The sequence below is a fragment of the Dipodomys spectabilis genome, unplaced genomic scaffold, assembly GCF_019054845.1.
Source record: "Dipodomys spectabilis isolate Male_0828 unplaced genomic scaffold, ASM1905484v1 ptg000297l, whole genome shotgun sequence".
NCBI lineage: Eukaryota > Metazoa > Chordata > Mammalia > Rodentia > Heteromyidae > Dipodomys > Dipodomys spectabilis.
Window position 1 is genome coordinate 14762027 of NW_024870974.1, and position 26699 is coordinate 14788725.

A 26699-nucleotide genomic window follows, 5' to 3' on the forward strand; every position below is an offset into this window, starting at 1 on the left:
TCTGTAAATCACACATTTCAGTGGGTGCCAGTGGCTTACGCCTGTAATCCTAGCTACTAAGGAGGCTGAGATCTGAGGATCACGGTTCAAAGCCAGCCTAGGCAGGAAAAGTCTGAGAGACTCTTATCTCCAAAAACCACCAGAAAACCGGAAGTGGTGCTGTGGCTCAAGTAGTAGAGCACTAGCCTTGAGCTGAAGAGCTGAAGGACAGTGCCCAGGCCCAGAGTTCAAGTCCCAAGAGGGACAAAAAGAAAATCACATTTCACAGATGACTGAAATCATAAACAATTCTTAACTTTCTATGTACCAAAGTATATATTCACATTTAATGTCCATTTTAATTTCTTCCTAGAGTAATTCCCCAGTTATAATACAATTTATTATAATTAAGGACTAAAACCCCTGCAATTGTGAGCAAAAATAAATTCTTCCTTCTAAGTTGCCTTGACAGGTATTTTGTCACAGCAATGGAAAGTCTAACTAAGCCACAAATATAATTAAAAATCAAGTTAACAATCTCAAGATGAGATCATCTTGTACTTAAAGTAAGTTCTAAAGCCAATGGCATGCATCCTTTTGGGAGGAGGGGAAGGAGGGAGGGTGAGAGAAAGAGAAAAACAGAGGGCAAGGCCATTGGAATATGAAACAAAGGATAGGAGGTCAGCCACGTACTCTGGCATCAACTAGAAGCCAGGAGAGAAGAAAAAGAATAGAAAAGAAAGGGGAATGGAGGGGAGTGGAGAGGGGAGGGGAGGGGAGGGAAGGGAAAGGAAGGGAAGGGGAAGCTTCTGAAGGAATTAGCCCTGTCTACCCCTTAATTTCAAACTTATGGTCTTCATAACAGTGAGAAAATGAATTTCTATTGGTTTTATTACAAAGTGTGTGTGAATTTATGACAGATGACTGAGGTGTATTTTCTGTGTACATACGTGTATATGCACATATGTCTTCTCTTTCAATTCTTCTAGAATACATGTTCCAACACAAGACTTATGGCCATGGCCAACAGACATCATCTACATTTTCCACCTCTAGAAAACTTATGCCTTCCATAAAGGAAAAGATGGTTGCAGAAAAGATGACAGGTATTTCCCAGCATATCTTGGGTACTTACTAATGCCTTTCTCTTTGGGAGCGATCTTCTCCAAGTCTTTTAATTGAAATACATCTTTCTGTTTAAAAGCATTGGGGGGGAAAAATAAAAATCACATCTTTTCTACTATGTATTTATATTTGCCATGATTATGTTCATGAAACATTGTACTAAGAAACTATGCCAGCAAATGAATATGCCATAAGAATTTTAAGATTAGAAGAAACTTTAGGGTTACCTCATTCAATACCTTCTATAGAACTTAAATGAACAGATGTTTCCATGATCATACAGCTGTTTAAAGTGTGTGGAGATTGGAACATAAAGAACATCTGTCCATCGAAGTAGAAAACATGAGATCATTAGAGTCTCTGAAACTCTGATTTAAGAAAATAGAGACCGCTGGGAAGGTGGCTCAGTGGTAGAGTGCTTGCCTTGCATGCATAAGCCCTGGGTTCGATTCCTTAGCACCACATAAGCAGAAAAAAAGCCGGAAGTGGCACTCAAATGATAGAGTGCTGGCCTTGAGCTGAAGAGCTCAGGGATAGCATTCAGGCCCCATGACCGACAAAAAAAAAAAAAAACATAAGAAAATAGAGACCATAGCAGGGAACAGTGGAAATCACTTGAGCACAAAGTTTGAGACCAGCATGAGCAACATAGCAAGACCCTATCTGGAAGAAAAAAAAATCCTATAGGAAAATACTTAATCTGATGGTCATGAAAATATCTGCTGAATACTTCCTTCTACTTGTAATAAGCCTTGGATAATAACTTGGATAATGAAAGCAAAATTGCTTAAAAAGAATAAAGTATTCGGTAATTAGAACAGAAATATTGTGATTATTGTTATGGAAATCTGGGAACCATTTCTTTCAAAATAAACTTGAAAAGGCAACTTCAATTGGATGGAAATTAAACTTCAAAAAATTAAAAACTTCTGCTCATCCAAATGGGTACTGGTAAGAAACTGAAGAGACGAATACTGCCTAGAAGAAAATATTTTGCAAAACAAATACTTGACAAAGTCCTGGTGCTATATATATAACATTTCTTTGAAGTATAGCCAAAAATATTGATGGCTGGATTAAAAAAAAAAAAAAACTTTTAGGTTTTTGAAAAGATTTCCAAAACCTTGTGGATGAATCATTTATGATTAGAGGCAACATAATATATGGCACTTTGTCAGTTTGTTTTCTAATTTGATTCCAATGTTCACTGTAGGTAACTGAGAAAACAGACCATAAACCAATATCCATTTGTGATCCTACTCATCTGTTAATATCTATGATCATATTGCAATGTTTTCTTGGATTCTGCACAATTTAACATTACATCATACTCATGCTCTCATGACATGCCCTTAAAAGGGGACCACTCTTCACACCTAGCCAATGCTGGAATAGCCATATTTGATTTTAATGAAATTTTTACTTGCCAGTAACAATCAAATTTGAATCTAGATTCCAAACTCTGAATCACAGAATTCATTCTTTCCACTGTACCTCATATGTTGATTTACTTTGAATTGTTAAGGAGCTAATATTTATGAGCATCAGTCTGGATGCTGGACTACCTACTATATCCCGTTCATGGGAGAATGAATGAATGAATGAATAAATAAATAAATAAAATGATCTCCACTATTCTTCTCAAATGTATCTATACTTATTCAATTACATAAAAAAAACTAATGGAATAAATGAGCAGCAACTTATTAAGCTGCAATGTAGAAAAAGGAACAGGAATATATTAACTGAAATCAATCAACAGAATTCGGAACTTTGCTGAAAAACTCAGATTATTAACAATCTTTAGGCTACCAGTATTCAGTATCTAATATCTAGTCTCTAGTATCTCTCTGTTGTTAGGGGCCAATTTTAACATTTTTCAGTCACAAACAGCCAATTTTGATATTTGAGGCAACAATATTCTAAAGAATGTAATAACTTCACTGGCTACTCTCCTCAGATTTCCACTGCCTTGTGGAAATTAAAGAATTAAGACTAGGTTTCTTCCTCCAAAACCACAGAAAAATAATATTTCATCTCAGCAGAAGAAATTGTCATAATTTTCACATATAAACTTCATCAATTTGCCTCCCTATTCGGGTTCCCAATGGCTTTAAGGACCAAATGTAAGGAAATTTTACCAATTTAATATTTTACCTCTTTTCCTCATCTTTTTCACATCTGTACATTGTGCAAGTAGCCAGCAGTTTAGGGACAGTACGTAAAAGGTGTTGCCTAGCCATATAAAGTTAACTTGTTTAGATATGGACTGTTTGGATTTGAAGCTGTAACCAAGAAAGGCCACTATAGAGCAGCATGGTGGAGAGAACAGGCCCGCTCAGGCGCTGGGTTTGAACCCTGACTCTGCCACAGAGACCAGTTGAAACTTTAACCTTATTTCCTGTTAGTAGCAGGCACAAATGTCTGGAATATATTAAAGAGGCCTGTGTACCATCATGTATGTGTTATACTGACAGATCAATCAATACAACGAGACGGTATTTTTGAATTCTTTTAAGAGCTAGGACTGGCTTTTTAGAAACTGTGTCTCAGGAGCCCTCACCTGTAAAAAGAGGAAGTTACAAACATACAGACCTTTTAGGGCTGACAGGAGGTTGAAATCAGATAATGTACACAAAGTGCTTAACTGTACTTGGCATCTAGCAGCACTCAGTGAGTACACAGCAATTATTTTTTCAAACAGGAAAGACACAATCAGATATATGCTTCAGGAAAATAACTCTAGGGTCAGTATATAGGGCAGTCTGGATAAAAGACTACCAACAAGGGGATAGGATTCTTTTTGTTCCTCAAACGTTTGTAGAATTTTATCTATCCTTCAAGAAATTGGTCAATATAGATGGCTAACAAAGAGACCAAGTTTAATATTGGACATTATTTCACGTGAAAACAGACAATATACTGTGAAAATATATTTAATGTGAAAATTATACAAAATACTAAAATGTTAAGGAAAACAACTTACTGTCTCAAAAAATATTTCCATCATACGAGTTCTCTTTTCTTCTGCACTCAGTCCTTTTTTCTTTGACTAAAGCACAAAAGTAAAAAGATGTAAATGCTATATATTTTTTGAAACATTACTTTAAAACAACGTGGTGTTAAACATCTAAAATATTACTGTGGGAGTTGAGGGGCGCACACATGCACACACGTATACCACTCTTAAGGCTTGAACACAGTGCCTGGGCACTGTCCCTGAGCTTTTGTGTTCAAGGCTATCACTCTACCACTTGAGCCACAACTCCACTTCCAGCTTTTTTGGTGCTTAATTGGAGCTAAGAATCTTAATGGATTTTTCTGTCCTGGCTGGCTTCAGATTTTGATCCTCAGCTCTCAGCTTCCTGAGCAGCTAGGATTACAGGGGTGAGCTGCCAGCGCCCGGCTGTCTCACACCTCCTCTCTGATCTCATCTGCTTTCATCACTCTAATTAACATGTGCTGAGACCGCAGATCTTTACATCTGGCCCCGAGTGTGCTCCAGAGCTTCAATCTCATGTATCTACCAGCCTGCTGGACAGACTTCAAACTGAGATCATCAGAAATGAACTCTTCACTCCTACGCCTCCTCCCAAACCTGCTATTCTACATCTCAGTCTCAGTTACATACCATCTTTTTTTTAACCTGTGCTAGAATCCTAAGAGTCATCCAAGGTGCCTTCATTGCTTCTTTTTCTAAAAATAACTAGTTTATAGTTTGCATATGATATCCCCAATGCAACGTTTGGTTTTCCTCTGACACTCTGCTGTTCTTTCAGTATCTATGCCAACCATACACACAGGTTGAGCTCACATGGTGCATGGACACCCTCAAAGACCCCAGCGCTCCAGCACTTGCACCAGGGCCCTTCCATCTCACTGCACCCATATCTTTCTCTGTAGGAGCTCAGCCATGGCCCTGTCCTTCATGAACAGTCTTTAGGTCAGGAAGCCAAACTGGCCCCACATGATGCGTTAACTCCAAAAAACATATGCTTGAAGCTCTAGGTTGAAGGGGAGTAAAGTTTGCCGTGTCTGGGCTTCCTTCATTACTAAGAACTTGGATCGATTAGCAATATCTGACAAGGGTGATGTGGGAGACTGCAAGCAAGTTGAGGGTTCAGGAGGCAAGGTGTATGTTCTACCCTTGCCATGTATGTTCTACCCTTGCCATACTTAGGTGGCTAGTCAGTTACCTTGGCTGTGTGGTCTCATTGGCTTCCTCAGAACCCAAGCTAGAGGGAGCCTGTCAGGGCAGCCCATGGACATCTGGTAGGGGGTCTATATGCTATAGCCCCCCACTGGAGTCTACCCTGTCACAGAGGTGAGGACATGGCCAGGCCTCAGTGTTCAATATACAGACATCTTATAGCACTTACACAGAAATGACCTTAACCTTCAGATAAATCCTCAGCTCCAAACTAAAAAGGATTATCTTTCAGCAAGGCCAAAACACGAGTGAAAAAGGACAATCTTAATCAGCTTCCATTTCTTTGCCTACATTCATCCAGTCACCAGCTTTTGTCAATTTAGTGTCTATTTCTGTCATCTATCCTGCTTGTTTCATCTCTGTTACCTTGGTTCAGACACTCATTATCTGCCTCCCACAATATGTCTCCAATTACCTAAAGTACACCTTTGTCTTTTTTTTGGGGGAGGGGGGGGAAGGGGGAGGAGGGAGTGAGTGTCAGTCATGGGGCCTGGGCACTGTCTTTGAGCTTTTTCACTCAAGGTTAGTACTCTACCACTTTGGGCCACAGCACCACTTCTGATTTTCTAGTGGTTCATTGAAGAGTCTCGAGGACTCTGCCCGGGCTGGCTTGGAACCAAGATCCTCAGGTCTCAGCCTCCAGTGGCTAGGATTACAGGCGTGAGCCATCACCAGAGCCTGGGGGGGGGGGGGGGGGCGCTCTTTGTCTCATTCTTAATCCACATTCCTACTTCAAAAAAACAAACTTGGACACCTCTCCCTTGCTTCAAATCTTTCTGTGGCCCCAATCATGACAAATAGCCAAGCACTCCACATATAGGGCCCGGTCACCACTCACATGAACTCTCCACCTCAGTCTTCCCACGAGAACAGTTAGGTAACTTGGGTTATAATACAAAAGCTATTTGTAATTCTCTACACATATCACGCTATCGTTTTGTGACCTTTAAAAATGTATTCTTTTATCCAGACCACCTCTCCTCTGGCCTATGCAGCACTGCACAAGGTCTCTCAACATTTAGTTGAAGCGCTGTCTCTCCAGAACTTCTTGAGCTGAGTTCACAGGTTGTGCATGTGTTTCTAGGACACACTTTCATCAACTTATTGACTACAATGAAGGAACAGATGTCATTTAGCTGTCTTTCAGCAGACTGCAAAACTTCTTGAGATCAAGAATTGCCTTTGCCTTCCCAGGGGTTTGTACAACAGGTTAGACACTGCAGACACCAAGGCTAGCCCTGAGTTTCAGGATCATGTATCTAAGGCTCCCAAGTTTAAAATTTGAGGTTGCACAGGTTCCCAAGCCCCAAACACCCACCACACTCCCATACATACAATCCAGAGTAAATTAATAATAGGGCATTCTGTGATAACCATCTATGGCCTTACTTACAGAGAGAAATCAGAGAAATCTCCAGCAGGGAGGCAAGTCCCAGGATGCCATGTAGAGCTGTTTTCTAACACTAACCCTAAGGCTAGAGTAGGAGAGTCCTGCTCCCTATGGGTCTCCCAGAGAATCTGAACCAAGCAAGCAAGAAAATCACATTCAGTAGAAGGTTCCACACATCATTTCTAAACACCAGTGGGTGTCGCTCTTCAGAAACTTTAAAAATGTTGATGCCTAAGCCCACAAAGTTTCTCCTTTATGAACTGAAGCAGAATCTGAGATGAGCCCTGGGGAGGCATATTTTTAAAAATCTCCAAGCTTTTCACTGTACCCCAGAGCTAAGAGCCCTGCCTCTCTCATTCTAGAATCCAGATCTCTGGATGTAAGCAAGTGAACATTCCACTTTAGTATGTGGCAGCATCAGATCCCAAAGTTGTACCAGAAAACCTCCTAGCATTTATTATAGCTATTATAAATTATAAGTATGCTATCAACAGTTTTTGGAAAGCCCTCCTGTTCTCCATAAGAGCCCGCATGATTGGGCATGGTGGGTACTGTAATTCCAGCTTCTTGAGAGATGGAGATGAGAGGACCAAAGTCTGAGGCCAGCCACTAGGAAAAACTGATAGTATTGAGCTGGGGATACCATCAAAACAGTGAGGAGATGCAAAATGCTTCATAGTTGGTCAAAGTATTTTAAACCAGGCTGAGCACTGGTGGCTTCTGCCTGCAATCCTAGCTACTGAGGAGGCTGAGCTCTAAGGATTGTGATTCAAAGCCAGTCTGGGCAGTCTCTGAGACTCTTATTTCCAATTAATGAAGAGGCAGAAGAGGCTCTAAGTGGTAGAGAGCTAGCCTTGAGCAAAAGAGCTCAAGGGACAGCACCCAGTCCCTGAATTCAAGCCCCACAGCAGACAAAAACAAAGCAACAATCATCTCCACCCAAATGGAGTGTCTATAAGGAGCTACATACAATAAAGAGGTACAGAATTTCTACCAGCTCTGTTGATCATTGCAACAAAATTTAAAAAAAAAAATAAAAAGTAGATGTTATCACACAGTTCTACATTTTCTAATTCCAAAAACAGAGTCCTGGACTTCCATTAACCAAACAAGCACAACCAAGTCAAAAGCTGTTAACCCATAACTAGGAAAGAAGTCAAAACCTAACATTAAACCAACTGACCACATTTAGCAAATACCTATATATAAAGGCTTTTTGTTGTTGTTTCATGCTTCATGATCAGAAACATGTGAGAAGAGGGAATAGCACAATAAATCATATTAGGCGATTCATGAAGATTCATAAGATTCATGAAGATTCATAAGAGAATTCGGTGAAGGGAAAAAGGTTCCCAATTCAAGATGCAGGCTTCTCAGTTGTCAGGTATATTACACCAGCTGCTCTACAAACAGAAATACGATAACTACGAGTCTAGTAGCACTTTCGTTTGAAGTCTGGTCCTGCGGCTCCTTAGGCCACATTCCGCCCAGGTGGCTGGGGTGGCTAGCTTAACCACAGAGAAGCCGTTATCAGTTATAATTACAGCTGGGCGAGGATCTTCAAATAAATACCATACAACCTGAGCTGGGCCCACCATTAGCTCGGCAAAATAACGGCCACTTAACTAAATTAAGATATTAAAATCTTGGACCCACTTTAATTAGACATCGATTCTCTGCCAACAGAAGCCGCCGGGAGAAAGGCATGAAACGTGGGGAGGTCTATGAAAAACGATCGGAGGGGTAGCAAGATGCCAAGGTCACCCGGAGGAGGGTGACAGGGGCCCTCGTGGGCCTTTTAACCCTTCAGGGTCTGCGGGGGGGGGGGGGGGGTTCATTCCGTGCACCCGAGAAGACCAGCTCGTGCGCGGCCAGCCATCCGCAGCGGGGGGGGGGGGGGGGGGGGGAAGCACAGATGATCTACTGGGGGGAGGGGGAGGGGGAGGGGGAGCCCAGGGCCCCGCCCCGGCCCCGCCCCGCTTCTCCCACAGGCGGCGGCTGAGTTCGGCCGGCCTACTTCAGGCCCGGCCCTGTTGGGTGGAAGTGGGGCTCAGCCCTGGTTCCGAGGCCGGCGCCGCGGCACTGCGAGGGGAAGCGGCGGACGACCCGCTTCGGGGCGCCGACCTCCGGCCCGGTCTTTCCGCTCCTACGAGGGGGGTCTGTGTCTCGGGCACCCGAACCCCGAGGCGTGGAGCGCGCCCCCGGTTCGGACAGCCCCGACGTGACCCCGGGGTTCTCGGGTCACGTTCGCGAACGTCTCCGGCGCGCTACTTCAGAGCCGGCTGGCCCGGGGCCGCGAGACGGCGCCGCTCGTCCCGCACTCGGGCTCGGAGGCCCGGACCGTAGCCCCAGCTCTTACCATGGTGCGGGCAGCAAGGTTTCCGGCGGCGGGGCGGGCGCGCGGGGCGAGAAGCGGGGTGGGCTCGGGCGGGTTTAATTTTGGCGCCAACTACCGCCTGGGGCGGGGCGGCAAGAGGAGGAAGTCCGGGAGGCGGTTGGTCCGCAGCTGCAAAGCGCACAGCGACCTCTGGCGGCTCCGCCTGGCCGGAGCCAGAGGGGAGGGGAAGGGGCGGAGCCTTATCCGGGGGTGGAGCCTGGTGCGGGGAGGCGGGGCCTGGCGGGGGAGGCGGGGCCTGGCGCGGGGGCGGGGCCCAGGGCGAGGGGACCTCGCTTCTCCGTCCTGCTCATTTCCCCTGGCATTGGGTCACAGATCCGCTGGTTCCTCTTCCTCATTCTATGTCGAATGAGACTTCTTTTTTTTTTATTAAGTGGTTGCACAAAGGGGCTACAACCCCACGTCAGGCTGTGAGTACAGTGCATCTGTTTTGAGCTATTTTAAAGTAAGGATTTTGCTAGGACATACATAGTGGCATCCAAAATAAGAATCTGTAGTGCTTATGAAAACGAAATAAGGAGTATATTGAATGCACAGTTCCATTATTTTTTTTTTCCTACAGTTTGTTACACAATGGATGATACGGGAGATATCTGTAAAATACTGAGTAGGCAGCAAATCCATAAACGCTTCGATACTTACTAGGAAAAATAGTACCTCTTACAGTGAATTTCAGTCATCGGTCAAGATACACCTGAAGCAGGTTCTGGGCTTTAGAGTAGAATAACGTCTAGTAAATTACAAGAAACTTAGTAACTGTCCTGGTGAGCTGCAGGTCTGAGGAGCTTTGACTTACTCTGCTTTGAAAGCCCGGCTCACTCCCACCTGTCCTTTCGCCAGCTCAGGTATGGCTTCCAGAAACTCGCCCTCTGTTTCACCCTATGTCCATCTCACAAGCAGGCTGCTTCCTGCCCTCTGGGCACAATTTCATCATAGCACCTTGTGTTCCTTTTCTGATTGTCTATCGATATTTCGCCTTCAATACTAAACCTAGTTCTATGGCAAGGACTAGGCCATTTTGGTACTGACAAATGACAGTCAACAAATGATGATAAACAAGGTACTTAAGGAGACCAGCTCAGGTTGATTTAAGGATAATTAGATAGGGTTTTCAGCTGAACAATGAAGGGAATTTTTTTTTTACTTCATTAGAAATAACATTTTTAGAATTAAATTAGAAATGTAATAGTGGGGTAGTGCTTTCCTAATAGTAATCCTCAAAATTCCTTAATTGAAAAATCTTGTATATTATCATTTATATGTCTTCAGATTCTCCAAGTTCTACAATTTTTAAACCAGAAGGCAGATGTGGCATATAATTGATATGTAGTATATAATATGCATGCAGTTTTAAGAATGAAAACATCTAAATACTTATGAATTTGGGTATTGTAACTACCATCTAGCATTTCTTTGTATTTGAACAGTTCCTTGTGTATTTGCCATTTATATATATTTTTTTGAGAACTGTCTATTCACTTTCCTATTTGTTAATTGGATTACTTGCTCTTTTGGTGGGTTTTTTTTTTTTAGCTCTTTATATGTTTTAGATATTAATCCTTTCTCTTTGTAATCCTGACTCATCCTATCATGTTTTTTTTGGGGGGGGGGGTCCGGTCATGGGGGCTGAACTCTGGGCCTGGGCGCTGTCCCTCAGCTCTTCAGCTCAAGGCTAGCATGCTACCACTTAAGCCATAGCACCACTTCGGGCTTTTTTTTTCTGCTTATATGGTGCTGAGGAATCGAACCCAGGGCCTCAGGCATGCAAGGCAAGCGCTCTACCACTGAGCCACCTTCCCAGCCCCCCATCATTTCTTTTTGTGCTTTCCCCAGTCTCACCATACTGAAATAGTCATTCTTTCCAGGATGACCTATGCTCTCTTGGCTTTTTTATTTTTAAGGAAGCAGAGTTGCAGAGTCCAGGTGTCCATGAGCGTCAGTATTCACATCAATGGGACTGGGGCAAAATAGCAAACAAAAAAATCTCTGTTAAGTGGGAAAACTACAGGAGTAGGCCTTTTCCACACCTCTTGAACAAGAGGCCTTGCATTTTTGTTTTGCATTAGGGTACATAAATTATAAGTCTGGTCCTATTTATTATCACTAATTTGTCTCATTCCAGTAGAATAAGACTATAGGGGGTTGGGAATGTGGCTCAGTGGTAGAGCGCTTGCCTTGCATGCATGAAGCCCTGGGTTCAATTCCTCAGCACCATATAAGCAAAAAGAAAAAAGCCGGGAGTGGCGCTGTGGCTCAAGTGGTAGAGCGCTAGCCTTGAGCTGAAGAGCTGAGGGACAGCGCCCAGGCCCAGAGTTCAGGCCCACGACTGGACCAAAAAAAAAAAGACTATAGGTTTTTGGGGTTTTTTTTTTTATTATTTTATTTTATTTGGTCATGGGGCCTGAACTCGGCCTGGGTGCTGTCCCTCAGCTCTTCAGCTCATGGCTAGCGCTCTACCACTTGAGCCACAGTGCCACTTCCAGTTTTTTGTGCTTATGTGTTGCTGAGGAATCAAACTCTACGGCCTCATGCATGCAAGGCAAGCACTCTACCACTGAGCCAACTTCCCAGCCCCAGCTATTTTAAGAAGAAAAGGGTGCTAGGTATCACCCCAGGGTCTTGCATGCTAAGCAAGTGCTTAAACAATTTTTATTTTTGCTATTTTGTTATTTTTTTTCTGCTCTTCACTTGTGGGCCATATGCATCATGTAGTTTTTAAACAAGTGACTACAAAAGCAGCTCAAAACTATTTTAAGAGTCTAGTCTGTTTTACCAACCAGACTGTAAGTTTTTGAGATAGTACAAGCCTAAGGATTCAACTTTTTGAATCCTCTCCACTCAGTGGAAAGTCTGGTGTACCCCAACTTCTTAGACAATTGTTCATGACTGCAGGTTCAGAGAAGACAGGATGGGCACAGGTTGGATTTCACACGCCCTGCCCGTCTCCTTGCAGTAACAAGCTGCAGCTTTCATCAAACTGTTCTGGAGAGGGATGTTGCTGGCTTTGGGAAAAAATGCGCTGAACTAAAAAACCTGGGTCAAATGGCTTATGGAGTGCCCCACTGTTTTTCAGTCTGAAAACCTCCCAAAGAGCTCACAATAGTAGCAGTACCTGATTAGGTAAAAATCATGGTAAGTGAATGAGATAGGGTGTAATATAGTATAAGTAGGATTCAATAATATTAATATTCAAGATCTTTAATTCCTGGTGTCATGGTTGGTATTTTTCTATTATTTTATCTTTCCTTCAATGACAAGGTCACCTCTTTCAGAGTTCCATTCTACTCTGGATGGTTTTTAATCCTTCAAGAAAATAAATACTTTATAGTTCACAGAGGATACTTAACAGTTCAATCTCATCCAGTAAAATACAAATCAGAGACTTGAAGTTCTACAAACATAGCAGGGGAAATGGTTGTATGCAAACATATAAATATGCAAACCAAATCAATGGTGTGTTTACAATCCCTAAGAGTTATTTAAGATTCCTTCATAGGAAGATAAAACAACCAGCAACCAAGTCTCAAAACACCACTTAAGATTGTGGGGGAAAATACTGGCCTATAAATAAAGGGCTTTAAAATGAAAACTTGGATCTTATGAACAGAGATTATATTCAAGAAATGCCTTTTTGAATTTGAGAAGCAGCACACACCAAACTTCTTGAAAGAGATACAACACAATAGTTACTATCAGGGCTGGCAAGGTGGCTCAGTGGTAGAGCGCTTGCCTTGCATGCCTGAGGCCCTGGGTTCGATTCCTCAGCACCACATAAGCAAAAAGAAAAAAGCCGGAAGTGGTGCTGTGGCTCAAGTGATAGAGCGTTAGCCTTGAGCTGAAGAGCTGAGGGACAGCGCCCAGGCCGAGTTCAGGCCCCATGACCAGACCCAAAAACAAAAAAACAAAACACAATAGTTACTATCAGCTCCCTCAGGAACGGAAGCCCAGGATAACTGTCCATAATTCTTCAGGTGGTTCTATTAACTTGATATAGATGACTAGTAGCTTGATATCACCTGGAAATTTTTTGGGGGGGCAGGGGTGGGGTCCGGTTGTGAGGCCTGAACGCTGTCCCTCAGCTCTTCAGCTCAAGGCTAGCACTCTACCACTTGAGCCACAGCGCCACTTCCGGCTTTTTTTCTTTTGCTTATGTGGTGCTGGGGAATCGAACCCAGGGCCTCATGCATGCAAGGCAAGTGCTCTACCACTGAGCTACCTTCCCAGTCCCTCATCTAGAAATTTTTATTGTAATGAACTCTGTATCACTAAATTCTGGGTTCTAAAGTAATGTTTATAATGAGAGCCTTCTAGAGTCCTCCACCAACTAGAAATATATCTGCAAGTCAGCTAGGTCTCTATCTTGAAATTCCTTGAGTTATAAGGCTAGTGACTTTGATCTATTTTTACCACTTTTTAAGGACACACACTCCACATGTGTCTAGATTTTCCAAATACCTGATAAAAAGATACACTTCCTAAGTGCTAACAGACGATTAGCAACAAAACCAACGGAAATTTTACTCAGCTTTTTGTCACTAGTAGAAACACGATTTGAAATGTTGCTGTCTTCCACATGTTCTAGAACATTCCTCCATTCCCTTTTAAGTTAGGAAACAATCTGTTAAAGAAATAAACATTCATCCTAGAAATGGAGAAAACAGGCTTTATTTTGCAATGAGATTTCTGTGCATGGTAAAGATATACACATGAATCTTGTTTCTCCTATGTTTCAAGACAAAATTAAAGTTTCATTGTAGACTAAAGCATCCACAATACTGTGGTACATATGTAGCTACGAACGTACAAACACTTTGATGCACGGCGTTCATTCTTTTCTTTAAATAGGCAGTCAGCATTTTGATTCATAAAAGAACAAATGATGAGACTGTATTAGTATCAGTGTCAGAGAGCACAAGACTAGTGTTCTATACACAAAGCATAGGGAACAGACCTATAAAGATGGAATGTACAAAGTCTGAAAAGAACAAAGGAAGCATAAAACCCTTCATACTCATACATAAGATTGAAAGGCTATGGAACTGAGGAAGATATAAAGAATTCTATTACAAGAATACACTTTGTTGATGACAGAACATTCCATGTCATAAAGCAAAAGCATTGAGTTTAAGGCTGTGTTGCTTTTTAAAAGTTAATGGAAGTGCTGTACATTCATTGGGACAACATAGCCAATTTGTTAACTAGTCTAGAATATGAATTCATAGCTTTCATACATTCTCCACAAACAGACCACACAACCACTGCCACACAGTTCATCTCTAGAAAGTTTAGCATCATGATTTGTAGCTTACTGTCATTTAAAACAAAACCAATTTCTTTTTATTTAAACCAAACAAAGCTTTAATGGGCACTTTGTTTCCTTTATGGCAATAATAGATTCCTAGTTATCAAAAATATTAAAACAATTCTAAACCCTGCAACAAGTACAGAAAGCAACAGTTTATTATGACTTCCAGTTTTAGGGAAAATTAGAGATAAGGTTTGCATCAAATAGCTTCCATTTTGTCCTACCTGGAAATGTCTTATGTTTTCTTTTTCTTTTTTTTTCTGCAAGCTCTGGGAGCTTAAATCAGGGACTGGGCACTGTCCCTGAGCTTCTTTTGCTCAAGGCTAGCATTCTACCACTTGAGCCACAGCACCTCTTCTGACTTTTTCTGCATGTGTGGTACTGAGGAATCAAACCCAGGGCTTCATGCATGCAAGACAAGTACTCTACCACTAAGCCACATTCCCAGACCCTGTCTTATGTTTTCTCAGTCAACTAAAAACACCTCCCACCCCCTTCCTTCCCAGAAGCTAGTGAATAGAGAGGACATCACAGTCCAGATAGACAAAAAGATCTATTTGGAAGTCCATTCCCTGTGTTCATTTGCTAGGTTCTCTAACCTACTCAGTACATATCACAAAAGCATCCATGTTAACCATCCACAGCTATTTGCTAATGCACTGTTATTCCAGTCAATTCCATGTTAGGACATACCCTGTATATTTAGTAGAAGCAAGTGTGCAATGGTTTGATGGATCAGACATATTTATTTGCCTCAAATCTAGTCATAGAGTAAATTAAAATAAAGCAATTCGGGGATTTGTTTAGTTATAGGGAGTAAAGTTTCATCAAAGTACCACCTATTGTTTTAAAAAATGCCAACAGTCAGAAAGGATTTTTACTCATGTGTTTGTAGATAGTCAAGTGACTTACCTCCCCCCTGTCCAGCAGGAGAGATTTGTATCGGGAGAGAATGAATTGTCACTGACCTTTTGAATCCTAACTGGTAATGTTTTGCCATGAGTGCCCATGGGAAATTTGAATGAGGATTTTTCTCAGTGCTACTTATCATGAATTTATGACAGGTTCTATACACTTGACAGAGAGAAATCAAACAATAATGGTGGTCCAGGAAAAAAAAAAAGCCTGATTTTAATATCCTCCTCTCAGTTTACCAGAAACCATTTTCTATAGAATGTGACAGAATTTCACTTAAGTCTGGTCTGTTTATATCTTAGTAGCAGCACTCCCCCCAAATGCTGACTAAGAAATACAGTAAATGCACATGTCTCCAGGTATAAATGGTACCTAAATTTTAATAGATATGATTATGTAATTTTTGGGAAACTACAGTGTTTCCCAGAGTGCCCATAGCATGTGTCTTAGTCACAGATAGTGGGAAAAGACAGATCAAACTATGCTTTTCATTCCAGTTTGGGCCAGTAGTGACAAATGAAAAAACAAAACAACACAACAACCAAAAAGAAAACACCCTCAGATCCATGCTAAGTCTACTTTGGGGATATCTAGTCTGATAAGTATGACTTGTGATAGCTAAATGATTCATAAGTTTTTAAGTTCACAAATATTTCAATGTGCAAAAAAATTCTTCAGGTAAAAGTTTTAAAAATCAGTACGTTTAGGACTATATCTCAGTGATAAAGCGCTTGTATAGCATTGTCTGAAATTCAAGCCCCAGCACTGAAAAACAAAATGCCTAATAGTCTGCAACAGAATGTCTAAATTGGAAGCCATTTTTACTAATGGAAATAAAATTAACCAATTTAAAAAGCCTTCATTTAAACAGTCCAGGAACTATGGAGAGTCTATCTTATCTTTCAGGTAGAAATCTAATAAATGGCACGATGAAACTCCCTTATGGGGACATAAATGACAAAGGAGTCAGGAACTTTTGCTTGTTTTAGGAGTCATTCTATTCCCAGTACCTACAACTGTGCTGGACCCTTAGTAGGCCTTCTGTAAATACGAACATTTAAGTTCAGAGCCTTGGGCTCCCAATATAGCTCAGAAGCAGAACTCATATTTAGCATGTATGAGGCCCTGGGTTCAATCCCCAACACCAATCAAAATAACAATACAAATAAATCCAAAGACTTATTTCAGTGACATTAGATAACAATGTCTTAGTTTGACATTCTAAATATTATTCAATTTTGTCACTTTATTACAGATAGGCTCAAGTATTTTGAGAGCTCTACCTAACTTAAAGAAAAATGCTGATCTTAAATGGAAATCTTCCTGAAATTATTTTTCAGGTGTTCATTTGGGCATAATAAATTTAAAAGGCAAATTGAAGAGGCTAGATGTCCTTTCAAGATTAAAAAATCCTTATATAAAGAATGACTGAGTTTTAAATTAATAAGCAAACCATCACATTCCTATATTAATACATAGGGGAGATGCTTTCTTATAGGATAATTCTAAGGTGCTTTCAATGGAAAAAATTTTAGTCATTATTAAAATGTCAACCATGATTTCCTATTTGGTAGAACTGAGTAGAAAATCAAAGAGTGGAAAAATATCGCAGCTTGGTTTACAGTATCAATGACAGATGAACAATTATTTAAATTTTTCTTTACATTTCTCAAAATGCATTTATACTTGGTTGAAATTAAATAAACCTCAAGTTCCATTTTTCTTTTAACCTGTTTTCTTCCTTCTTTCTTCCTTTTTTTTTTCTTTTTCAAAGCCAGAAGGGCTTTTGAAATGGTTGAAAATTATCCCTGGAAAATGTCAAAAATTAAACCTGCCTTAGGGCTTACTCCACAGGGACAGCTTTAAACTGCATTAGTGAAGGAAGGTGCTGAAGAATGAATGGACAATGCTTCTTTCAGAGTGCTACCTATTTCAATACACTAAGAATTCATATTTTCATATATATTTATATATATAATTTGATACATTCTATCTTACCCTAACCATGTACACATAGCCCCTTAATGCCTCTACTACCCATTAAACAATGATAATTAATCATAACATGCCCTTACCTGTAATGCTCTCCAGATGACAGAACTTTGGTACCACTTACTCTTAAGGGGAATCATTAATCAATCAAAGCCTTTGGTTGACACCATGAGTCTCCAAAGGGCTGCTCATGGCTCTCTGTCCTAGGATACTGGCATCCTACTACATATGCTGACATTGTACAGGAAGTAAAGCTTTCGCTTTCATGAAGTGGAAGAGGAAAGACACATAAAAGCATGGCATATAAGATATGACTGACTTTTGCTTGATTACGTTCCAGTTCACATCAACCTGCTAGCTAAAAGATCTGTTTTGACCAAAAGGTCTCCTTTTGTCATATGCTTGTCAAAGCAACAAGAAGTTCAGGTATTTTGTTTTCTGACAAAAGATGAGCAAGAAAGAGAAGATGAAAGAAACACATAAGAAAGATTTTTGAATTAATCCAGAAAGGTTGAAAAGTTTGCACTAATTTTTTTGTGCCGATACTTGGGCTTGAACTCAGGGCCTGGGCTCTGTCCCTTAGCTTTTCACTGACGGCTGGCATTCTACCACTTGAGCCACAGCTATACTTCCAGCTTTTTGGTGGTTAACTGGAGGTAAGATTCTCATCAACTTTCCTGTCCGGGCTGACTACAAATCGTAATCCTCAGATCTCAGCCTTCTGAGTAGCTACAATTACAGGTGTGAGCCACCATGCCCAACTTCTGCACAAATAAGTGCTCAATGAAAGAGGCCTACTACGGATCAGAGCTGGAAGAATTTGCAGGACAGACAGCCTTATGTATTTTTTTCTAAAGTACCTCATATATAGTTGTTTATAACCCCTCAAAAAAGGTCACAAGAGTAATACCTACTATAAAAGTGAGGTTAGAAGATTCCCTGGGTCCTGTGACTTGGGTTAAATAAATAACTATCACAGATTTTGTTTTTGGAAGCGCTGTGCAAAGGCTACCATTCACAGGACTAGCAAGGATCTTTACATCAGCTAGTTGTCTAACATTGGACTTGCAAAAATTAGTTTAACAACATAAATCCCTGTCCTATAAGCAATAGTTCACAGGTGTAAAACTGCAGTTTATATATAGATTCCGTAGAAGAGATGTGTGTTTTTTTTTAAACCCTAAAAGTAAGTTATGGAAATTGAATAAGCAGTTTTTTAAGGAAACTGTTACATTCAGAAATAAGCTTGGAAAGTTCTTCAAAGATTCCTTCGAGCATGAAACGTCTACGGATATTCTGGTCCCACGTGGAAAAGTCCGCTCCAGTTTATCGTGCGAGACCTCTGTGAAGGGTTGTCCAGCTGACCGTGTTTACTGTAAGTACCGATAGACTTTGAAACAGTGATTCCCAGAGTCTGCAACCACAACGTGGCCATCCGAAGTCAGGGCCAGGCCTTGGGGGCCGTACAGTGGGTCAGCAGATGTGTTAATATAGGATAAAAATGATCCACTCCCATCAAAAACCTGCAGAAATACGAAGTTAGAACATAATAGAAGTTAGAACATTACAGACCATTAGTATCAAGTGATGAAGTACAAGTTTAAAGCGCTTGGATACTAATATTCTTTTTGGGGCGGGATGGGGATTGGAGTTCAAACTCAGGGCCTTGTGATCTCTTTTGGCTTTTTTGTTCAAGGTTATTGCTCTGCCACTTGTGCCACACCTCCACTTCTGGTTTTTTGTTGTTTTTTTTTTTTTTTCTGGTTAATCAGAGATAAAAGTCTCACAGACTTTTCTGCTTGCACTGGGTTTCGGCAGGATCCTTAGATCTCAGCCTACTGAGTAGCTAGGATTATGGATATGAGCCACAAGCACCCACATAGACTTGGTTCTTAGTTCATATCGTATTCTGGGATTTTGCTGACCTCACTTATTAGTTCCAGGATTTTTAAATAGCTATTTTTGGCCTTTTTCATGCAAATAATCATGTTGCCTACAAGTACACAGTTTTAAGATTTTTTTCCTTTCTAAGTTGCAAGATTTTTATTTTCCTTTCTTTTATTATTTTGTTGACTAAAACTTCCAGCAATAACTTCCCGATAGCCTTGCCTTGTTCCTGATCTACAAAGAACATGTTTACTTTTATCATTAAATATGCAGAATAGGTGGTTCCATAGATTTTTTTTTTTTTATTCTTTTTCTTTTGCTGGTCCTGGGGCTTGAACTCAGAGCCTGGGTGCTGTCTCATGGCTAGTGCTTATCACTTGAACCACAGCTCTACTTTTTTGCCAGGACTGACTTTGAATCACAATCCTCAGTCTCAGCCTCCTGAGTAGCTCAGATAACAGATGTGAGCCACCAGTGCCTGGCCCATATATGTTCTTTATCTAGTTAAGAAATACTCTATTCCTATTTTCTGAGAGTTTTGTCATGAATGGATATTTAACATTATCACATTTTTTTCTGTATCAATTGATATGTACATATGATTTTTCTCCTTTTAGACTTTCACTGTGGTGGGACCTAGTGAGTTTTCAAATATTGACCCTGCATTGATCTCTGGAATAAACCCCACTTGTTCATACAGAGATTTTTATTGCTGAATTCTATTTGTTAATATCTTGTTAAGAATTCTGTAATGTCCACTGTGTATTCTTGGGAATCATTCCTTTATAATTTTCCTTTGGTATAAGGCTGTTTTCAGTATCATGGCTTCAGAAATGAGTTGGGAAATGTCCTTATATAAATTTGGCCCTGATTCTTTACATATTCAGTATAATTCTAAAGTGAAACCATCTGTGGATCAAACCCAGGACCCTGAGCGTGCGAGGCAGGCACTCCACGACGTGAGCTATGCCCCATCTCTTGTATGTATATGTTATCTGACAAATGGGGTCTTGCTCACTTTGCCCAGGCTGGCCTTAAACTTGCCATCTCCTACCTCTACCTCCTGAGTATCTGGGACTACAGACATGTATCACCATGCCCAGTTTAGGTATTGTTTTTGAGGAGCTTTAAAATTAGGTACTAAAATTCCTCAATAGTTAAGGGCTTTTCAAAATATTTCATATTGGGTCATTGTGGAGTTTGTGCTTTCTGATGAATCACCCCTTTCATCTAAGTTGTCAGACATAAGCCTTTAATGCTATTGATTTCACTCTCAGCACTTTTGCTAAATTCTACAAATATTTACATGCTTTTATTTACAGATGAAATTTGGAAAAAATAATATTTTCTTCAGTCTAGTATGTTTCAAATTTTTCCTTATAACTTCCTTTTGAACCAGTGGGTTAATACAATATTTTTAAATACATAGAACAAAATACATGGGATTTTAAAGGAAAACATGATAGTCACTGCATATTACTAAGTTTTACTTCCAGCTTTTTCTGCTTATGTGGTGCTGAGGAATTGAACCGAGGGCCTCATGCATGCAAGGCAAGCATTCTAGCACTGAACCACCTTCCCAGGTCCTCTGTAGTAGTATTAAACACAAATGACAACTTGATATGTTACTGTAATTTGATATAAAGATTTGTAAGGTTTTCTTGGTGACAAATTCATGGTTATTATTACAACCACTGTGATTATTGTCTATAATAGTCACATGAAGGGAAATGGTAATTTTCACTTACAGGCTTGTGAAAATAGTAGTGTATCTTTTTTTAAAAATGTATCTCTTGAATTTTATTTTTCTCTTGAATTTTAATGTGGATGAAATATCCATACTACATAACTCTTGAATTATTCGATTTCATGCTGGCAATGGTAATTGGTGGCCTTTTGTCTTCTGTACCTTGAATAGTTTGGCCCTTCTGTTGAGATTATTTATCTGGTTATGCCTAACCAACAAAGAAGGGAAAATAGCCCAGTGTGAGGTCAAACACCAACCATGTGCCTTAGCATCTGAACGTACCTGGATGCGGCTATTCCCCCAGTCGGCCACGATGATGTTCCCATTGGAATCCACCGCTACACCTGTAGGTGCATTAAATTGCCCATTTCCTTCTCCATTTGAGCCAAACTTCAACATGAATTCGCCTTCCTGATTAAACACCTGTGTGAAATATTTAAGACTTTTAAAACAACTGACCCAACATTGTAGATTTGTATAATACCCATCTGAGCAGAACTTTCATATAAGACTTGTGATTTAAGACATCTCAGAAAAGAACAAAAAATAATCTACAAAACAGGACCCATATTTACATATATGTCAAGTTTATCATTTGTTAACTCACCCTTCTGTTTTCTAGGGTTTACATCTGGTTATTAAATACCTCTGTGAAAAATGTTATAAATTATTAAATACTATGAAATATTAGGTGTTAGCTAAGTGCTGGTGGCTCATGCCTGTAATCCTAGCTACTCAGGAGGCTGAGATCTGAGGATGGCTTTTGAAATCCAACCTGGGCAAGAAAATCTGTGAGACTCTTATCTCCAATTAACCACTAGAAAACCGGAAATGGTGCTGTGGCTCAAACAGTAGAGAGGGAGCCTTGAGCTGAAGAGTTGAGGGACAGCGCTCAGGCCCAGAGTTCAAGCCTACTACCCCCGACAGATTTAAAAAAAAAAAAAAAGAAGAAGTATTAGGTGTTATCTGAGTAGAGCTATAATTTTCAACAAGATTGTTCTTTCTGCCTTAAATTAAATGGCTCTATTTTTTGTTTGTTTTTATTTTGCTGATCCTGGGGCTTTAGCTCTGGGCCTGGGTGCTTTCCCTGAGCTTCTTTTGCCACTTGATCTGGCTCTACTTCTAGCTTTGAGGGGTGAGGGGGCAGTGGTGGGGAAGGGGGGATAGTTTACTGTAGATAAGAGTCTCACTGACTTTCCTGCCCAGGCTGGCTTCAAACAGCAATCCTCAGATCTCAGCCTCCTGAATAGCTAGGATGACAGGTGTGAGCCACTGGTACCTAACATAGCTTTATTTATTTTACTTTTTACTTTAAAAAAAAATTATGTCAGTTGTGGGGCTTGAATTCAGGTTCTGGGTGCTATCTGAGCTTTTTTTACTCAAGGCTAGCACTTTACCACTTTAATCACAGTTCCACTTCCAGTTTTTGAGTGTCTCATTGGTGATAACAGTCTCAAGGGACTTTTCTGCCTGGCTAACTTTGAACCAAAATCCTCAGACCTCAGCTTTCTGAGTAGCTTAGGTTACAGGCATGAGCCACCAGTGACCAGTGATTTATTAAGCAAATAATTGGATGGATATTTCAATTTAGGTCAGACAGTAGAAATTTTTTCTTAGGCAAGATAATCAAAGCTTATTATTATTTTTACTACATCAATGAGAACAAGAAAGCTGAACTCAGAATGAGGAGCCTTTCATGTATGTGAGTGTGTGTCTGTGTGTGTATATGTACACATATGTGTGCCTCAACTATGCAAGACCACATACAATTGCAACAGGTGAAAAATACAAAATACACAAAAGGCTTTTTAAATTGGCTCTCAGAAGGTATTTTAGTTAAAATGGAGAATTTATGTAATTCTGAAACTTTGGTAGAATAGAATCTCCAAATTCTCTCTAAATACCTGATGTGGTCAAACATGGGTTACTGCAATTAACTAAGTATTCTTATTAACAGTATTGCTACATGTGTATCAAATATGGATGATCTATTTTGAGAGAATGAAAATTTCAAATTACACTACATAAGCACAATGGTATCTGAACACTTCAGATGAAATGTCTCTCTCTGCAATTGTTTCAACACCCATCACCTTGACATCTAGATGCAGAAATAGGCATTAACAAATCAAAAAAAAAAATACTATGTCTAAGTAAGATTCTCCAGATGCAGACCCGAGGGTTCACTGTAATGAGGTAGAGATCTAACTTAAAATGATCCCAGGATCTTTTAGGATCTCTAGTTCTTTAGGAAAGGCAGAAACAAGAGCAACTGGCCTTTACTAGACTTTTTCCAACTCAGAACTAGTAGTCTGGGTGGTAGATAACAGTGTTCAAGCACTTGTCTAGCAAGTGTAAGGTCCTGGGTTTGATTGCCAACACTTAAAAAAAAAAAAAAAAAGCCCAGAAAAGATCATGGGGCTTGAATTCTGGGCCTGGCACTGTCCCTGAACTCTTCAGCTCAAGATTAGTGCTCTACCACTTTAAGCCATAGCACCATTTCCAGTTTTCTGGTGGTTAATTGGAGATAAGAGTCTCACGGACTTTCTTGCCCAGGCTGGCTTTGAACCACAATCTTCAGATACCAGCCTCCTAAGTAGCTAGGATTACAGGCGTATGCCCCCAGTGCTTGGCTCAGTTACTTTTTTTTTTTTTTTTGTCAGTCATGGGGCTTGAACTCTGGGCCTGGGCGCTGTCCCTCAGCTCTTCAGCTCAAGGTGAGCACTCTACCACTTGAGCCACAGTGCTACTTCCAGCTTTCTGATGCTTTATTGGAGCCACAAGTGCCCGGCTTCATTTACTTTTTAAATATAACATTCTGGATTATAGGGCTTTTAATTTTTTGGCAGTCTTAAAATTTGAACCCAGGGCCTTGGGCTTACTAGGCATGTACTCTACTACTTGAACCACGCAGCCAGCCCCTTTTAATACTATTTTTGAGATAGAGTCTTGATTTATGCCTGGGCTGGTCTGGACTGTGATCCTCCTATTCACGCTTGCTTTTGTCACTGGAATGACAGACACAGAGCACTGTATCCACTTTGGTGATTTCTCTATAGCTTAGGATGGCAAGCAAATCCTTGAGATTTTTATCTTCAATAACCAGCAAAAAGCTGGAAGGGAAGAAATGGCTTCAGTGGTAGAGTACCAGGTATATGAGTGGAAAAGGCAAGTGAGAGATGGAGGTCCCGAATACCAGCACACACACATATACACACAGAAACACACACACACACACACACACACACACACACACACAAGCACACACACACAGGCATACATACACAGAGAGAAAACAGTAATAGAGTAGTCTCTGCTTATCTGCATCTTCACTTTCCTTAGTTACTACAATTTTGGCTGGGGAATAGTAAATGAAAAATTTAGAAAGAAACAAAACTATAAGTTTAAAATAACTTTTATTATAATGTACTGTTATCATTGTTGGAAATCTTTTTTGTCCTAGAACTTTATGTACTGCTGCTCTTATGAAATCTTGGTTGTTTTCTGCACTGCATTTTGGTTGCTTACATGCTTTTATCGTGTTTTATATCTTTCTAGAGTGCTAGTCAGGACTGGTGACTAAAAACCATCCCAAAGTATCTATGCCAGCTTATTCAGCTGCCCGGAGCAAAGGACAGGAAAAACTCTGAAGGAGAGAGAGAGAGAGAGAGGAGAGAGAGGAAAGAGAGAGCTCATGCTAAGCAAGCACTTTACCACTACACTACACCCCAAATCTAATAACCATGAAAATAACCCTATCTCTAAAATAAATGTGCCCAAACAACAGCTGAAGCACCTGTAAAAATAAATAAATAAATAAAATAAAATAAATGTGCCCAATAACTTGTATACTGCTGATTTGGCTGTCTGGGGCAAAAAAAAACTCTGAAGCCGAGAGAGAGAGAGAGAGAGAGAGAGAGAGAGAGAGAGAGAGAGAGCGCATGCTAGGCAAGCACTCTACCACTACACTACACCCCAAACCTAATAACCATAAAAATAACCCTATCTCTAAAATAAATGTGCCCAATAACTTGTGTACTGCCTATGGCCATATACCACTCCTTCAGCGGAACAGGCTGTTCCTCAGGAGGTACACCAGAAGCTTGGTTTGAATCATTTTATTATTTCTTGACTTTTTTTCATAATAAAGTCCAAATCTTTCTCCTCCTGTACTCATAAGAAAGATGTACTAAGCTGGGCACTGGTAGCTCACACCTGTAATCCTAGCTGCTGAGGAGGCTGAGATCTGAGGATCACAGTTGGAAGCAAGCCTGGGCATGTGAAGCCAGCCTGTGCAGGAAAGGCTATGGAGACTTATCTCCAATTAACCACCAGAAAATTGGAAGTGGTGCTGTGGCTCAAGGTGGTAGAGCCATAGCCTTGAGCAAAACAGCTCAAGGATATTGCCCAGGCTCAGTTCAAGCCCCTACAGACAAACAAACAAACAAACAGATGCATTATGGGGCTGGGAAGGTGGCTCAGTGGTAGAGTGTTTGCCTTGCATGCCTGAGGCCCTGGGTTCGATTCCTCAGCACCACATAAGCAAAAAAAAGAGAAAAAAAAAAAGCTGGAAGAGAGATGCATTATGTTACCAGAAGGGCCATTATTTTCTATATGACATCAAATATAGGAAAGCATCCTAAAAAGTATGAACTATATTACATGAATGTATGCTAGTGTGATTCCAAACCCATTCCCCAACATCTTCTGTTATAAAAAAGATCTGAGTTCTAAAATCCTTTTGTTGTTGTTTGCTGCCTAAGCTGGCTCTGAACTGCAATCTTCAGATCTTAGCCTTCTGAGTAGCTAGGATTATAGTCATGAACCACCAGCACCTGGCTCTAATTTTATTTTATGCTGCAAACTTTGATTTTGTTGTCATTTCTGAACAGCCACAAAATAATAAACTTCTGCCTCCACATTCAAGCAATTACTTTTCAAGTCATACTATTTATACCAGCTCCCTATTAAAAAGCTGCCGTGTTTCATTCATGGCAAAGGCTTGCTAAAGCTTCTCTGTCTGTATTAAAAGTTACATTTCCCGGCAAAAGCAAGAGCTATTCTTTTAGGTTAACTCCCTTAAATCCTGTTTGCCTATGTGAGTAATATATGTTATTTTTCTCCTGGACAGATTCCCCACAAAAAGTTAAAAATTAACAACTGAAGTGTTAAGAGTACCTTGACAGAATGATTGTGGAAATCTGTAACAATAATCTCATTATTGCTATTTACAGCTGCAAAATGGGGACCTGCAATAAAGACAGAAAAATGTCTGAGGACTACAGTAGCAAAAATGATTACAAGATAGCAGTTAATGTAACAAAAACCAAGCAATATATTGAATTGTTTAAAAAGGAACAAATCATCACAGACCCAGTCCTTCAAACATCACCCAACCAGACCTCTGACTCCAGATAACTTAGATGTTTCGTTGGTCCACATCTGTTATCGTCTATTTTGACTTCTCCCTCATCAAGTCAAGGGTAGGGTAACCATGAAGCATCTGAGTTCATTCTATGTGCCACAATGGGAAAGTCACACTTGTCAGCCTTGCTGGATAGATGTTAAGTCTTTTGGGGTCTTTATTTTCTACTCAGGAAAGGCATAGTAATGATACCGGGGAAAAGCCTCTAATATGCAAATTTTTTTTCTTCAAAAAAAAAGGCAGAAAATCCGTACTTTATAATTAGGGCAGACAGTCTGAATCTGACAGGACAAAGAATGAGAGATTGAACACAAAGAAATAGTATGCAA

At 40.4% G+C, this 26699-nt stretch overlaps 2 protein-coding genes across 2 annotated transcripts in view; both read right to left on the minus strand.

Moving 5' to 3' along the window:
- The window catches only part of Mnd1 (meiotic nuclear divisions 1), a 41969-nt gene extending 32837 nt beyond the window's left edge, over positions 1-9132 (minus strand). Inside the window, exons 1-3 of the mRNA XM_042701769.1 lie at positions 9064-9132; positions 4091-4156; positions 1115-1172 (exon numbers count right to left, since the gene is read on the minus strand). Of these exons, the coding sequence (XP_042557703.1) occupies positions 1115-1172; positions 4091-4156; positions 9064-9066 (127 nt within the window). The 5' untranslated portion in view covers positions 9067-9132. The remainder of the gene's footprint in view (positions 1-1114; positions 1173-4090; positions 4157-9063) is intronic.
- Positions 9133-18027: 8895 nt separating this feature from the next.
- The window catches only part of Trim2 (tripartite motif containing 2), a 79757-nt gene continuing 71085 nt past the window's right edge, over positions 18028-26699 (minus strand). Inside the window, exons 10-12 of the mRNA XM_042701691.1 lie at positions 26124-26194; positions 21228-21368; positions 18028-18834 (exon numbers count right to left, since the gene is read on the minus strand). Of these exons, the coding sequence (XP_042557625.1) occupies positions 18682-18834; positions 21228-21368; positions 26124-26194 (365 nt within the window). The 3' untranslated portion in view covers positions 18028-18681. The remainder of the gene's footprint in view (positions 18835-21227; positions 21369-26123; positions 26195-26699) is intronic.